The sequence below is a fragment of the Leucoraja erinacea genome, chromosome 2 (genome assembly GCF_028641065.1).
Source record: "Leucoraja erinacea ecotype New England chromosome 2, Leri_hhj_1, whole genome shotgun sequence".
NCBI lineage: Eukaryota > Metazoa > Chordata > Chondrichthyes > Rajiformes > Rajidae > Leucoraja > Leucoraja erinaceus.
Window position 1 is genome coordinate 93,516,893 of NC_073378.1, and position 17,198 is coordinate 93,534,090.

Below are 17,198 nucleotides of genomic sequence, written 5' to 3' on the forward strand. Positions count from 1 at the left end.
CTAGTTCCAAATCCCAAGGTGTACTATTTAACATTAAAATTTAGAATGATAAAGTTATTTTCTTAGGTTACTGTGCAGAAATGTACAAGATAATTTCCATTGTAATTTATACACAAGTTATTTGTGGCATTGCAAAATCATTGCGAAATCCGTTAATTATTTTTGTTAGAATGATTTTGAAAATCAGGAGCTCAGCCAAAGATAGCAAAAAAAATAATCAACCTGTTTTGAAAGCAGCTCTTTACAAAGAGTGTACAAGGTAATGAATTTCCTGGCCAACAATTTGGCATCTAAAAACCCTTCTGCAACTAGCATAATCTCACAAATCAGTTCGATATCTGGAACAACCATTGCACAGGGTCTAAAAAAAAAGCAAAATACATTAACAAAGCATGACTAATTCAACTACATACACAAGTTTCATAAATTTATTGCATCTATAAAATATTTTGTACAGAAGTAATTTAACTGCTTATCGACATAATGTCATTCAATATTTTGTCATCATAAGCATCAATTTCACAGCATGATTTTATTTACATGTATTTTAATTTAATTAATTAAGTGAACGTGTTTCCTCCAAGAATAAACAATAGGTATGCCCTGGAGAAAACCCACTTGTTAAAACATTAATATTACCAAAGATTACGGCTCAAAATCATTGAAAAAGGATTAAAAGAGCCCTCAGCTTTTTCAAGAGAAATCTGGCAAGTAATCTGATAGGGATCTTTTGAATTATGACCATGGAAAAACAATGTATTAGTTGCTAGACATTTATAGTTAAAAACAGAAAATGTTGGAAACATTCAGGTCAGGCTGCATCTGTGGAAAGAGAAACAGATAAATGTTCCAACGTGCAATGATAACGGTTTTTCTTTCCCCATATGCTGCCTGATTTTAGCACAGCCTGTTTTTAGTTTTCTATTTGCTATATTGCAGCAGTCAATAAAAGCCAGAAATGGTTGAGGTACAGTAACAATATTTAAAAGGCATTTGGACAGGTACATGAATAGGAAAGGTTTTGAGAGATATGGCCAAATTGGACTAGCTTAGACGGGGCATTTGAGTCAGCATGGATGCTTTGGGCTAAAGGGTCTATCATGTGTTGTATGACTTTATTTAAAAGTTGTTTTCAAAATATCCATTTCTGTATGCTCTAAAATACATGATTTGATTCAAGCTTCATTTACACGGTCGACACAACAAAGACACCAAGGCGCATTGTTTAATTAGTGGTTCCATCCACAATTTTTCTATCTTATCGTTTATTTCCACTGTTTAAGCATCCCAGTCATACCACTATTCACCTCAAATCCCTTTGATCAAGCTCACAAATTCAAGACGTGCATTACAAAATAACATTTACATTCTTGCTAATAAATAAAGTCTTGCATTTGCATCTAGCCAGCAAACTTTGGCAATGAGCAAGGAAAAGGAATGAAGCTTGCATGCTGTTAAAAAAACAGCTAATTGACCAGTCACTAAGCAGGGCCAAGGTGTCAGTTCAGAGGATTAGGAGCTGATGCAAGGAGCAGGCGCCAAGAGGAAATGGGCTCATACGTTTGTGGAAATGTCAATGATAATTGCCTTCCAGCAGGTGTACTCCTGGGGTTAAAAAAAAATAATTCTTGACATGTATTTCAAGTAATTTCAAGCAGCCTCCAGCAGTCCACCCAAGGATCAGTGATAAAGTCACCTAAACTTCAAGCTTGTGCTCACAAGCTGCAATTGTTTGTTACTCATTCATTTATGGAGCCTCATTATAATTGAATCAGTGTTCATTGAATGTCCAAGGGACAGCAAGACACTGTCAGGATTTACAAGTGTGTATAATCTACCTTCCCAGTCAGAAATAAACATCAAAAATGGATAGATTTATTTCATGTGAGGGCTTTGTAGTCAAAACATAGAGAAAACTTTTCTTCCAAAAGTCTAAATCATACTCTTCCTGTAATTGTCAGTAATGTTGTTGAATGTGTGAACATTGGTTTTGATGAAATAAAAATATGGAGAAATGGCCTTTGCAATATCACTGAAAGTTAAAATGACCAGCAAGATTTAAAAAAAAATCAATTTTATCTTCAATTTTATCTTCACTTTGTTAATATGCTTATTATTGCTAATTTATTTTTAGTATGTTTTATTTAATAATTTTTGGTGAGCAGTATTTTACATTGGTATTGGTTTATTGCACGCTAGAATTTATAAGATTGAGGGGGGATCTTATAGAAACTTACAAAATTCTTAAGGGGTCGGACAGGCTAGATGCATGAAGATTACTCCCGATGTTGGGGAAGTCTAGAATAAGGGGTCACAGTTTAAGGATAAGAGGGAAGTCCTTTAGGACCGAGATGAGAAAATCATTTTTTACACAGAGAGTGGTGAATCTGTGGAATTCTCTGCCACAGAAGGTAGTTGAGGCCAGTTCATTGGTTATATTTAAGAGGGAGTTAGATGTGGCCCTTGTGGCTAAAGGGATCAGGGGGTATGGCGAGAAGGCATGTATGGGATACTGAGTTGGATGATCAGCCATGATCATATTGAATGGCGGTGCAGGCTCGAAGGGCCGAATGGCCTACTCCTGCACTTATTTTCTATGTTTCTATGACTGTCATTTGCAATGAGATAGTGAAAAGCTTTGTTTGTGTACTATCCAGTTCAATCACACGATACACGAGCAAAATGAAGCCAGATACAAGTATATATTTTGCAAAGTGAAAAATAACCAGAGTGCAGAATATAGTGTTTCAGTGTTACAGCTGCAGAGAAAGTGCAGATATTACAATGTGCAAGAGTCATAGAGGTCAGATTGGGAGACAGGGACTATACCCTTGGGTTATGAGAGGTCCATTCATTTGCCTGCAAACAGAGGAAGAACATGTTCTTAAATCTTGTGGTATGTGCTTTCAAGTGTTTGTATCTAATAATAGATATAATTTCCTTTAATATTGTATGTAATATGTGTTGAAGCTGTAATATGTGTTGGCAGGAACTGCAGATGCTGGTTTACACCCAAGATGGACACAACATGCTGGAGTCGTAACTCAACGGGTCAGGCAGCATCGCAGGAGAAAAATAATAGATGACATGTCGGGTCGAGACCCAAAATGTCAGCTATTCCTTTTCTCCAGAGATGCATCCTGACCTGCTGAGTTACTCCCGCATTTTGTGTCTATCTACATCCTGTAATATTATAGGGCAAATTGTCTGAGATCTAGCTGAGGCTGCATTGGATTCACTGCTGTTCTAAACAAAATCTGACTAATGTAACTATAGCTCTTTGAAATCATGTCTATAATTAGAAGGAATGAACAATTCACTTACCTGAAAAGTGCTTTAAGATTTTCTGGCAATTCTGTTCGGCCAGCATAGCCTGGATTCATGGTTATAAATATTCCAACTGCAGGTTTAAGAGAAATTTCTTCACCAAGAAAGACAAACCTGAAAACAATAAAGATATGTACAGTTGCCCATATGGATAAATTAATAACATTGACACGGTTCATTTTTTTGCACTCACCTCTTTTTCTTGTTCTTAATGGCATCTTGTATTGTTTTGACTTGCACTGCAACAACCGACAAAACTTCAATTGAGATCCTATTGAACTCATCAAAGCAGCCCCAAGCACCAGTTTGTGCCAAACCTTTATAGATGTTTCCTATGGACTGTATAATGCAGAACTATCATTCATATATTCTGTTTTTTAAGGTACAAGCATCAAACACATCATCAGGAACCATACCTTATAATCCATTTGTTCAGAACAGTTGAAGACATACACCATCACGCCAAGGGCACGCCCAAGATCCTTGGTGGTTTCTGTTTTGCCCGTCCCAGCAGGACCTGCAGGTGCTCCACTCATGGTTAGGTGAAGAGACTGTGTGAGGGTTATATAGCACCTTCAAACAAAAGCAAACAGAAAACTTTGCTCATGATCATCATTTTCATACCAACGCAAAAGGCCAAAACGTACTTACTATTGGTTGGCAATTCCATTGAGAAGTGCCAGCAATGTCCTCCATGCAGCTCAATTATTCTGTGACTTTTGAGCCTGAACAATGCATTGCAAAAGTCAAAGATAAGATGGAGGTAAGAGGTGAGCACACCTGAATTCCTGCTTCATCACTCGACTTAGTACTGAAAGTCATGAGCGGGGCTGAAACATATCGAGTTGATGGGCAGTGATGGTTGGCATAACATGTGCAGCCCTATGAATGTGCTTGGGTTCACCCACGGAAATCCACTGGTCACTGACCTCCAGCCTGAATAACACCCTTCCACCACAAACCTGTCTTCTGTGAGTAAACTAGTTCTGAATCCAATCGACCAAGTCACCAGAATACTGTACATAATTATCCTCTGAATCAGCCTCTCATAGTTCTCATAATAAATTTGTTATTTCAATAGTTTTATTAAAAAATATATTTTGACAATTTTGTTAATATTCGTTAAATCTATCCTTTCCACCTGAGATTTCATAAATGAACATTCCAAAATAGAGTTTTGTTTTACAAGTACTGACTCTTTAATAGACTCCTTCACAAAAAAACAGTTGCTCAGTAAACAATAGATTAGACATATTCTGTTAATTTCAGAGAACTAAACTAGAGTTTGGCTATGTTTGATGTACATCACTAATATCATAATGTTTTCAGGTTAGTTACAAGGCAAGCATTGTGGGTCTTTATCAAAGAGCTGTGCAATAATTGTTCTCAAAGACACATTATCACGAACCACCTGGACATCTCCTACATAAATGAAAGATTGGAATTGGTACTGGTGTGTTTCACTGGTGTCACATCAGATTAATATATAATCATAAATCAGGAATGTCTTCTCTCATTAGTACGAATATCACTCATGGCTCACCCTTTGCATGAAACATTTTCTCACATCAATCTTATTACATCTACCTTTCATCAGTTTAAACCAAGGCACCCAAGTTGTATCTCATATTCTAATGAATTGAGCTCCAATTTAAATTAACTTTAAAATTAACTGTCTTATAACTTGTCTAACTATGATGGATCATTTAATAACTTTATTATAAACATCAGCAGATAAATGGTAGGTAAATAGATTTTGTACAATTTGGGCAAACTGACTCCAGTCAATGCCACATTGTAAAATTAACATGATGATTCTGAATTCATATTCTTCTAACCTCTGACACTGCCATCTGGTGTTACCATTTTACAATCCTATAGATTGAGAATGGCAAAAATAACATTCAAGAGTCCAGAGTGTTTATTTGTCAAATGCAATGGATATGGACCAGAACTATGAAACTCTTCCTTGCTGCAGCTGTGCATGAACATTAGACTACAACAGAGAATGGTTATTGTTTCAAAAAGAGTCAACAAGGGCAATCCTGCATTAAAGTCATTCAAGGTGTGGTAATTTACCATTACGTACTTCACAAATCACTATCCAAAATTCTGATTTACTGAATAAACATGAGTATCGGGGAACAACTTTTCTATTTTTTTCCAACTCGCATTTCTTAATACCTGTACAGATGACGTGTTTTTATTTTTAAGTACAATAGATTTCTTTTGTTGCTTAGCAGTTCTTTCCAGCACCCCAACTCCTACCCCCACCCAAGGGTTTTCCGTACAATGTACCTTCAATATGTCTGAAACAGAGCCAGCAAGTTTTAGTACAAGTTGTAAATAATCACTGTTATTTGCTGTGCATTAGATCATTAACCTATCTTACTTATATTTGATATTCATCTAAAAGTACTCGTCTCCATTCAAACTGAAGGCTATTAGCATCTGCAGTTGCTGGTCCCTCCAAATTCAGCTGCTGGCCACTTAAGAAATTTGCTTTGAAAACTGACATATTCTCTCAATTGGCTTCTGCTGTGAACCAGTAGCTGCCAGATTCATCATTAAAGTTGAGGGAAAACCAACCGGACAGAAAGCACCAAAACGCAGAACAACAGGGGAGTTAAAGGAAAAGGGGGTGGGATTTGTGTTATAGCAACTCATGATGCGGAATGTTTTCTAGGAGCACAGCCCATCTCTAATGCAGGAGTCACCTGTAAAGTTAATTGAAATAATTGAATGATATTTCTGTTCCTGAGGCATTAAAGGTTCTTTAGAAATATAAAAGCTAGTGCCCTTCCTGGTGAAATTATTGATTGTTCCTGGTCTCAGCCTTTCATCACATTGACATTTGTCAAAAATTGAAACTTTTGCCAATTATTACTTTTTACTGTTTCAAAACTATAAAATGGGTTTTAGATTTTAGAGAGACAGCGTGGAAACATGCTCTTCGGCCCACCGACAGGCCCTTCGGTACCGACCAACGATCACCCGTACTATCCTTGACACTACGGACAATTTCAGAAGCCAACTAACCTACAAATCTGAACACCTTTGGAATGTGGGAGGAAACCAGAGCACCCGGAGATAACCCACGCAGTCACATGGTGAATGTACAAATTCCATACAAACAGCACCCTCAGTCAGGATCGAACCCAGGTCTCTGTCGCTGTAAAGCAGCAAATCTACTGCTCCATCATTGCGCCGCCCTTGAGGGGTTAAGAGTTATTGAAATTAAGAATGAAATTGCCAAGCAAGAACTTCTCCTCTGCTTGGAGAAAAGTTTGCAGCTAAATAGTTAAAGTTCATGCACTATTTGCACCTGGCCAAATTTGGTAAAAACTATTAGAATATGTAAAAAGTGGTATCAAAATGGACCACAATATGGGGAAAATGACCATTAATGATTCATTATTAAAAGAAAGCAGCAGAATCTGATGAAAACATAAAATAACAAAATGCATGGCAGTAAACTATAAATCAATTGCATGTATTCTTTGGTCTGCAACTCTTTGTAAGACTATGCACCTCTTGTTCAGCCTGCCCACTGCTCAAGAAGGGCTCATGCATGGCCAAGGTCTTTCCAAGGCCAACATAAGCTTTGCTTTACAAATGTCAGTGGAAAGGTGCAAGGTGTAGTAGGAGGAGGTGGATAGATATAAGGAGAAGGCGGCCCAATTAAATTGATTTCCAATCCTGCTTCATCTGTCCATTAGTCTGACATTGGGGGCAATTTGAATTTCATCAGCTGGATGCATCGAACAAACAACGGTAGCTTCAAAATGACCGTGCTGCTGTCATTCTCAGAAGGTGATGAGGCAAGCAATTGGAACACATTTTGGCTTTTGGCAGTTGGTTACTTTATAACTGTAATTATTAATTAGCATTGAGCATGAAGGAATTGGTGGCCTTCCAATTTCAACAAATGGCCCAGAGAACTTCCTTTTCTTTTCAGTGGGATTAAGAGGAGCAGGACTGCCTCCTCTGTGTAGCAGCTTAGCTAGGAAGCTGACCAATTTCCCACCCTTTGTAGTGGTGTTGCGATAGGAAGTTTCTTGGTTTCAGCAAATTATAAATAAGCCCCTACACACAAGATAGCTGTCGCCTTGTGTTTACGACAAGATACAATCAGTCTCTGCACTCTTTCTTTATCCATCCAGAGTGGATGTAACCCTCTCATAGCAACCCACTCATTTATATTGCCAAGACATGGGCTAAAATTAATGCAAAGCAAAGTTTTACAGAAATCATAAAGTGAGCTAATATTAGTTAGCATAATTTACCTGTCAGTCAGAGGAGTGATCACAAGTCGAGAAGTGTTCCCCAGATATTCATAAGAGTATCGAAAATGAGCATCACAAATGTCAGCATAACAGTGGGTCTGGTGGGCATCCCAACGATGCCGCAATTGGGATAACCAAGCAAAGGCTTGGGAGCTTGTAACCTGAAGAGATGTTCATCACAACCAAAAACAGTATTAATATTTTTGCTAAAAAATACCAATCGGCCACTAAAAAAGTAAAAGTAAACAACAAAACAAACAATAAATCTACAAATAATTTTCGCTCAACACTCTTAACGTGCCTTCTGAGCAATAAGTTTTGCCACAACATCCCGGGCGTGAACATCGATCGTGCACATGGTCATGATCTTCTGCCTATCTCCTGCAGTTAACTCTCCCAGCAGCATGTTGATCAAAACATTCAATTGCACCACCTTTAAAAGTAATTAAAAAAAAAACTTTAGCCATAGAGATGAGAATGCATGGAAAACAAACTTACACAAAAACGAACAAAGCGCTGGAGTAACTCAGCGGGCCAGGCAGCATCTGTGAAGGGTATGGATAGGCAAAGGTTCAAGTCGGGATCCTTCTTCTGACTAAAAATAATTTGTAAAGTGAATAATGACAGAGAATGTTGGAAATGCACAGCAGGCCAAGCAGCATGCCCGATAAGAGAAGCAGAGTTAAATGTTTCAGTTTGGAGAGCCTCTGACAATGCTGCCTGGCCTGCTGAAGATCTCCAGCATTTTTTGTTTTAATTTCACAGTTTGAGCACATACAATTTCTGTTTCATTTTCATTTATAGCAAATATAATCGTTATGATAGCGGATTGTGTGTAATCGAACACAAAATAACATATTGAGAATAGACACAAAAGTATCTCAGCGGGATATGCAACATCTCTGGAGAGAAGGAATGGGTAATGTTTCGGATTGTGACCGTTCTTCAGATTGATGTCATGGGAGTGGGAGGCATATAGATAACGAAGTGCATAGATAAGGATGTGTTAGGTGTGAAAACAGGACAAAGGGAAAAGTGAACGGGGAAAATGTAGAATCGATCATTGTTTGCTTTGTTGTTATCTAACAGAGATAAAATGGAGACAGTAAGACTGGTCGGAGAACTGGGAAGGAAAGGGGATGGAGAGAGAGGGAAAGCAAGCGTTACTTGAAGTTAGAGAAGTCAATGTTCATACCACTAGGGTGTAAGCTGCCCAAGCAAAATATTGTGGATATTGGAAATCCAAATAGAGATACAAAAATAGTGGAAATAGTCAGCTGGTGAGGTGATTAAAAAACAATTCAATTTTGATGAACTTACAGCACAACTGGATAAAGTTAGCAATAGAAAACCAAATGTAAGCTCAATGAACATGCATCAGCATTTGGCTGTGTACATACAGTGCATTCAGAAAGTATTCAGACCCCTTCACTTTTTCCACATTTTGTTACATCACAGCATTCTAAAATGGATTTAATTCATTTTTATAATCATCAATCTACACACCATCCCATAATAAAAGAGCAAAGACAGGTGTTTAGAAATCTTTGCAAAGTAATTAAAAAGAAATAACTGAAATATCACATTTACAATTTTGTATTCAGATCCTTTACAGTACTTTGTTGAGGCACCTTTGGCAGGGATTACAGCCTCAAGTCTTCTTGGGTATGATGCTACAAGCTTGGCACACTTGCATTTGGGTAATTTCTCCCATTCTTCTCTGCAGATCCTCTCAAGCTCTGTCAGGTTGGATGGGGAGCGTCGATGCACAGCTATTTTCACGTCCCTCCAGAGATGTTCGATCGGGTTCAAGTCCGGGCTCTGGCTGAGCCTCTCAAGGACATTAACAGACTTGTCACAAAGCCACTCCTGCGTGGTCTTGGCTGTGTACTTAGGATCGTTGTCCTGATGAAAGTTTAACCTCTGCCCCAGCCTGAGGTCCAGAACGCTCTGGAGCAGACTTTCATCAAGAATCTCTGTACTTTGCTTCATTCATCTTTCCCAGTTCTCCCAGTTCCTGCTGCTGAAAAACATCCCCACAGCTTGATGCTGCCACCACCATGCTTCACCGTAGGTATGGTATTGGCCAGGTGATGAGCGGTGCCTGGTTTCCTCCAGACATGACGCTTGGCATTCAGGCCAAAAAGTTCAATCTTGGTTTCATTAGACCAGAGAATCGTGTTTCTCATGCCTTTTGGAAAACTCCAAGTGGGCTGTCATGTGCCTTTTACTAAGGAGTGGCTTCCGTCCGGCTACTCTACCAAAAATGCCTGATTGGTGGAGTGCTGCAGATATAGTTGTCCTTCCAGAAGGTTCTCCCATCTCCACAGAGGAACTCTGGAGCTCTATCAGAGTGAACATCAGGCTACTGGTCACCTCCCTGACCAAGGCCCTTCTCCCCCAATTGCTCAGTATGGCCGGGCGGCCAGCTCTATGAAGAGTCCTGGTGGTTCCAAAGTTCCTCCATTTAAGAATGACGGAGGCCACTGTGCTCTTCGGGACCTGCAATGCCGCTGAATTTGTTTTATACCCTTCCCCTGATCTGTGTCTCGACACAATCCTGTCTCGGAAGTCTACAGACGATTGCTTCATCTTCATGGCTTGGTTTTTGCTCTGACATACACTGTCAAGTGTGGGACCTTATATAGGCAGGTTTGTGCCTTTCCAAATCGTGTCCAATCAATTTAATTTACCACTGGTGGACCCCAATCAAGTTGTAGAAACATCTCAACATTCAGAAGGGGTCTGAATACTTTCTGAAAGCACTGCATTCACCTTTCAATGACTTTCTACACTCGTTTAATCTCCTCTCGACCTATTTGCAGGTGAATTTTGATTACTTGTCCACTGATTGTTTAGAAATCCCCATGGTTTGGATCCAACTCACTGGGTGCCAATTCTTTTCCTTCAAGTGACATACTAAGGCCCCAATCCCAGTATTCCCTTTATTACACTCAAGCAGCTGTTCTAACGTTCCTTTTAAACTTTCACGGTTATGTTTACAATACAATCTACAGCTGAGACCAAAGCTTGCACTTCATATATTAACAATAAATATTGTCATACGTTTTACATCTTTACTCTGTTGGTACACATTTAAGTACTCCACAACAGTTACTACACTTCAAAAGGTATTTCATCAAAAACTTCGGAACATTTTGAAGTACTAAAATGCATTATCTAAAAGACATTCCTTTAGTTAATGTATAATTTATGCATGTAACAAAGACAGTCAAAAATATTTAAATGGAAATGATAATGTGCTTGATCTTAAATGCATGATTTTCAGTCATGAAACGATATTTACATCATGAAACGATTCAGAGTTATTTCAGCACCAAAACTGTCAACTGAATGGAGGCTCAGTCATTTGTGAGTTCAAGGACACTGTCTGATTCATTTAGTATTCCAAACGAGTAGCATATTCAGCAAATTAGCATGTAAACCTGACATCTTTTGGAGAACTGAATATAACCAAAAAGATAATATGGCTTTCTTTTAGACTATAAACAAGCTCCTTATTTTCCTTGACAGTTCACATCTACTCTGACAATGCAAATGTTGGAAAGTACAAAGGCAGAATTTGTTTTAAGATGAACTTAAAAAAGTTATTTCCAAAAAAATTGTAAAGCTGGTACATTATTTAATCAAAGAGCTGAACTCACAGAAGCTGACATTTTCACATTTATTGAACTTTCATCATTCCTGATTAAAGTTTCCAAATAATGCTTTGAGAAGTTAATTAACTTAATCACCATTCTTTTTTTCATTTTCTAATGCCTTTACTAACCCTTGGTAATTTTATGGAACAGTGAAAAATGCGCTGTGAAGAAATTATAGAATCTTCATAGGTTCAGATGAGAAAATGGAGACTATGCCAAATTAAAACACCCAATTATATAACACAGTGAAGAATTATAAGACCATATATCACTAGACCCAGATGAAGTGTTTGGAGAGAGAGGGAGTGTCACATCGCACAGGTATTTTACCTGGTGAGATGCAGGAGAAACCTCATAGAGTTCGAAGCCTCCAAGTGGCGCAACTAGTCCCTCAGAACAGACCTCCGGAGAAGGTTCGAGTCAAATGGCCACAGGCCTGGAAGGCGGCAGTCTGGCATCAGTTCAACTGGTGACAAGGTGACAAGGTGCTAGAAGCAACTGCGAAGGGAGGTGTGGATCGAAGGCTGCAGACTATGATGGCAATCATCGTCAGCCTGACTGGAAAGGTTTGGAGCAGTGGAGAAGAAACCGGCCAGAACACCTTTCATCATGAACAACAAAGATCCACAAGATCCGGCAGGAGCTGATGTCCCTCAAAAAGCAGTACAAAGAGGCCAACGAAGAGCAACTTCACCCCTTGGCTGAGCTGCGAACCATCCTGAGGAAGAAGCTGATAACCCTCCGTAGAGCTGAGTGGCACCGAAGACGCCGGAAGGAAAGAGCCAGGAAGCGAGCATCCTTCATAGCCAACACCTTCGGCTTCACCAAACAACTACTCGGGCAGATGCGCAGTGGGAGTTTGGCTTGCACTAAGGAGGAGATCGACCGGCACATCCAGACCACCTACAGCGACCCCATCAGGCAGCAGGTGCTGGGCCAGTGCAACATCCTGATAAAACTACCTCCACCCATCAAAGAATTTGATAGGAAAGAGCCACTCCTGAAGGAGGTCCAGGACGTTGTGAAGAGAGCAAGAGCTGGCTCAGCCCCTGGCGCGAGCGGAGTCCCCTACAGGGTCTACAAGAACTGCCCCTTGTTACTGAAACGGCTGTGGAAGATCTTGAAAGTCATCTGGAGGAGAGGGAAAGTGGCGCAGCAGTGGCGATTCGCTGAAGGAGTCTGGATCCCAAAGGAGGAAGATTCTAAGAAGATCGATCAGTTCAGGATCACCTCCTTGCTAAGCGTTGAAGGCAAGATCTTCTTCAGCATAGTGGCGAGGCAGCTGACCAACTTCCTCTCCAACAATAGCTACATCGACAGCTCAGTGCAAAAGGGAGGCTTGTCTGAAGTACCAGGGTGTGTAGAGCACACGGAAGTGGTGACCCAGCTCATCTCTTCATCTGGGGCAATGCGGAATCTCCGGATTGCCCGCAATGCTCAAGCAAGGGGACATTGGAACACATCCTGAGCTGCTGCCCAAAGGCTCTTGGGCATGGCTGGTACACCTGGTGTCACGACTAGGTTCTTAAACCCATTGCAGAAGCCATCAGCATGGGAATCAGCAGCTGCAGACGAGCACGCCCCACCACCCATATGATCACCTTCGTGATGGCTGGAGTGCAGCTGCCAAGAACCACTGCAGCCAGGAATCCGTCAGGAATCCTGGCGACTGCGCAGGGCCGGCAGCTTTCTGTAGACCTGGTGAAACAGCTGAAGTTCCCACAGCACATTGCCACAACCACCCTAAGGCCAGACATCCTCCTGGTCTCAGAGGCGACGACAGGTCACCTGTGTGAGGGTGTCTGATATTGAAAGACTTGAAACACCCAATGACCCCAGGTTACATCACTGATGTATTTTTATCAATTTATTAACATTTAGGTCTGTTTATTTTCCTTTCTGTTCTAGTGATTCTTTTGACTTCACAAACATTAATAGGAAAATGAACCTGGGTACATGAAGAACGCAAACTTAAGCAGAATATTTTTAACCAGGATCATGTACAGAGCGAGATGCCTGTTTGTATTTCTGCCTCAAGATGAAAAGAGATTTGGATATTTCTCCCAAATTGCTGTCATTTCAGATTGATGTATAACAACCAAAATATTCAGAACTTCTGTGGAGAGAGAAAAAGTGAACACATTATTTTTAACCTGCCATCATGTTGTTGCAGATCAAACAAGTTTTAAAACAAATGTTGAGGGATGCAAATGGCAGGGATTGACAGAGGAAAAGAAAAAGAGTGTTTATGACCTAAACCAAAGATGGAAAAAAAAATGTACAATGACAAACAATAATGGGCCAAAACACAAAGTTCTGGAGGAACTCTAAAGACTGCATCTGTAGGGAAAATGGACGGACAATGGTTTGGGTCGGGACAAAATATAGTAAGGGGAAGAAACTGGAAAGAGAAGGAATTGAACAAAGATTGGTAGATGGATACAGTGAGGGAGTGTGATTGGTAGATGGATGGAGTAAGCGACAAGACTCAAAGTGAGGAGAGTGAAATGTAAAGCTGGAGGGAGAGATATGGGTGCAAGGGGATGGAGGGAAGGAAAAAGTGAGGATAAAAGGAACATAGGGAACTTGGGTATGGGAGATGTGTACAGAAGAGGGGGAAGGAGCAGGTGATTAGGGTGGTGGGAGATGGTGGAAGAAATGTGTGCACACCGGGGATGAGATGGAGCAGGGAGTTATTACCTGAAATCGGAATTGGAGACTTTTGAACTATCTTTAATTGGACTTTATCTTGCACTAAATTTTGAACTCTTTATCTGTATACTGTGGACAGCCTGATTGTAATTATGTATAGTCTTTCCTTTGACTGGAGAGCACGTAACAAAATCTCGGTGCACGTGACAATAAACTAAAACTAAACTAAAATTTAATGTTCATACAAGGGATTGCAGCTGTTGGTTTACAAAAGCAAACATACAGAGTGCTGGTGTAACTCAACAGGCCAAGCAGCATCGCTGCAGGACATCTCAGTCTGAAGAAGGGTCTCGACCCAAAATATCACCTATCCATGTCCTCCAGAGATGCTATCTGATCTGCTCTATTACCAGGATAATGGGCCAAGTGTGGAACCATTGTGCTTTTTGCCCTTTTAATTCACCATCATTTCTCTTCCAGGAATGCATAATCTACTGTGCTCAAAATATTTCCTTCTTTCCTTGTTCGCATTTAGATTCATCTTCTTATTCCCTATCCATTATTGCCCAAATCTCTTTACTCATCTATTTCAGGCCAAATTATGCTATGTGATTTATAAATATAGTTAAGAAAGAATTGCAGATGCTGGAAAAATCGAAGGTAGACGAAAATGTTGGAAAAACTCAGCGGGTGAGGCAGCATCTATGGAGCGAAGGAATAGGCGATGTTTCAGGTCTCGACGAAGAAGGGTCTCAACCCGAAATCTCGCCCATTCCTTCGCTCCATGGATGCTGCCTCTCCCGCTGAGTTTCTCCAGCGTTTTTGTCTACCTATAAATATAATTTATAACCTCAACAACTTTACTATATCAATATTCTCTCCAGATACTTTCGCTTCACTTACCTCCAATCACATTCCTCCTTTTCTAGGATTTTGGTTTCCCCATGGACCTTCATCTGTTCGGCTCTGAGCAAACAGAGTCCTCAACTTCACTTCCTCACATGGTGAATTACAAACTCAACACGTTGCTGCTTTGTATCACCCCCCAAAACACATAATTTCTACCCTTTTATTTACAGTCAAAATGATTTCCACCCCCCTCCTCCCCATTTAACGTGTTTGTGTGTTCTTTGTTTGGTCATGTTCCACCAATATCTAAGACCCTTCTCACACTGCTACAATTTTCTAGCATTCTCACCTTGGCCTTTACTTATAAATGGTAACTATTGCTGTATCAACACAGCCTGAAGCATCTACAATTTTTTTTTAAATAAACCTATCCTATCCATGACACACTACTCATGTTAAACTTGATCTTATGTTGACATCATTATTTCCGAATTAATAGATGCTTTTATGGGAATCCATATGGGTTTTAGCTCTGCCTTCATTTTCATTTATTGGACTGTGGTCCTGAGGTTAAAAGGATACGAAAGACCATGAAATATACAGTTCAATAAGTTTCAGATATTTATATAAACTTTAATGTGCTTCTAACAGACCAATTAAATGTTTCCAGTCCTGTCCAAAACTATTCCACTTGTAACCCTGCTAAATTAAGTGAAGGAAAGAAAACAGGCACATTAATCTACAACTCTAATAGATAGATAGAATAGATAGAATGCCTTTTATTGTCATTCAAACAACTTGGTTTGAACAAAATTTTGTTTCCTACAGTTTTTACATTACAAAAAAACCCAAGACTCACACTTAACACAGTTTACACAAACATCCATCACAGTGGATCTCCAACACCTCCTCACTGTGATGGAAGGCAAAGTCTTTATCTCTTCCCTTTGTTCTTCTCCCGTGGTCCAGCAGTCCAACTGCTGCGTCGAGGCAAACATGGGCTCCGATGTTAAAGCCCCCGGCAGGCGATGGTAAGTCCTGTGGCCGTTTAAGCCGCGCGGGCCAATGTTAGGCCCCGCTCCAAGTCCTTTAAACCCCACGATTCCAGCTGGAGAAGTTGCCATTCCGGAGCTCGGAAAAGCGGTCTCCCACCAGGGACCTGCGAGTTCCCGATGTTACTGTCCACCGGGCCTGCAGCCGGAGCCTCCAAAGCTCCAAAGTCGGGTCGCAGCCGCGCGCCACCACGGCTCTTCCCGCTCCGAAGTCGGCCAGCTCCGCGATGTCAGTTCCGCAGGCCCTGTGACTGGAGCCCACAGGTTGGTCCCGGCCGGAGGCTGCCACCGGCTCCACGATGTCAGGCCCAACGACATCGGAGACCCGACAGGGAAAAGTCGTGTCCCCGCTCAGGGATGAGATTAAACGGTTTCCCCCACGGCCCCCCTCCCCCCACATATACACAGCTAAAAAATAATAAAAACTAGCTCAAGACACATTTAACAAGACAAAGATAAACTGTAGTCGGGCCGCTAGGCACCACCATACCCAGAATTTAATAAGAATGAATCATCAGTTTAATAGTGATGTGCATAACCAGATATAGGATACTCAAAGTGAGGGTGATAAATAAACCTGCGCATTCTGCTAAGCTGTGCTTGGCTCCTGTTCTGGTGATAATCATACGTCTATCACCTGTAGAATTGCAGAGACATCGCTTATGAAAAGACCAAAATCAATCTTGTGGGTCGAGAAATTAACTTCCTGTAAACATGCCTCCCAATTTTCTTTTTTGATTAAACTCATCACTAATATGATTCTTGGGGACCTGCATACAAAGGATTTCTTGCTCTATTATAATTTTTGATAATCTTTTGATAATTATTTTCATTTTCTGAATATACCTTTTATATTTCTCATGGTATCCGGCTTATAAGTGTAAGTGTAAAATTCTATCATGCAGTTCTATTTTAGATTTCAGCTCAATTCTCTCCTACCTAACTACAAATTATACTTCTTCACGGCAAACTTTTATGGAGCGCTAGTATGGGTGTTGTGGGCTGAAGGATTCTTGGGCTGGCAGCTCAGTCACTCAAGCTTGGTGGCCTGGCCACTCACTCACTCATGGCAGTTGACATGGCTATTCCTTGAAATTCCATTTCAAGCAAGGTGCAAGGCCACCAAATTCAAGTGCAGTTTCCTACCACTTCAAGCAGGGTGCAAGGCCACCAAATTGAAGTGCAGTTTCCTGCCACATCAAGCTGGGTGCAAGGCCACCAAATTCAAGTGCAGTTTCATGTCATTTCAAGCAGGGTGGGCTGGTCTCCCAACGCAATATTCCACCTCTCCACCAATTCCAATATTGGTGGCAAGTGGGGGGCTTTCTGGAGCACTAGTATGAGTGTTGTGGGCTGAAGGGACTGGTTTC

General features: G+C 40.6%; 1 protein-coding gene across 1 annotated transcript in view; it reads right to left on the bottom strand.

Annotated features, from left to right (window-relative positions):
* The window catches only part of LOC129712715 (dynein axonemal heavy chain 11-like), a 286,248-nt gene that overhangs the window by 161,217 nt on the left and 107,833 nt on the right, over nt 1-17,198 (bottom strand). Inside the window, exons 31-36 of the mRNA XM_055661378.1 lie at nt 7,915-8,046; nt 7,614-7,774; nt 3,744-3,900; nt 3,521-3,666; nt 3,325-3,441; nt 223-361 (exon numbers count right to left, since the gene is read on the bottom strand). Coding sequence (XP_055517353.1) covers nt 223-361; nt 3,325-3,441; nt 3,521-3,666; nt 3,744-3,900; nt 7,614-7,774; nt 7,915-8,046 — 852 coding nt within the window. The remainder of the gene's footprint in view (nt 1-222; nt 362-3,324; nt 3,442-3,520; nt 3,667-3,743; nt 3,901-7,613; nt 7,775-7,914; nt 8,047-17,198) is intronic.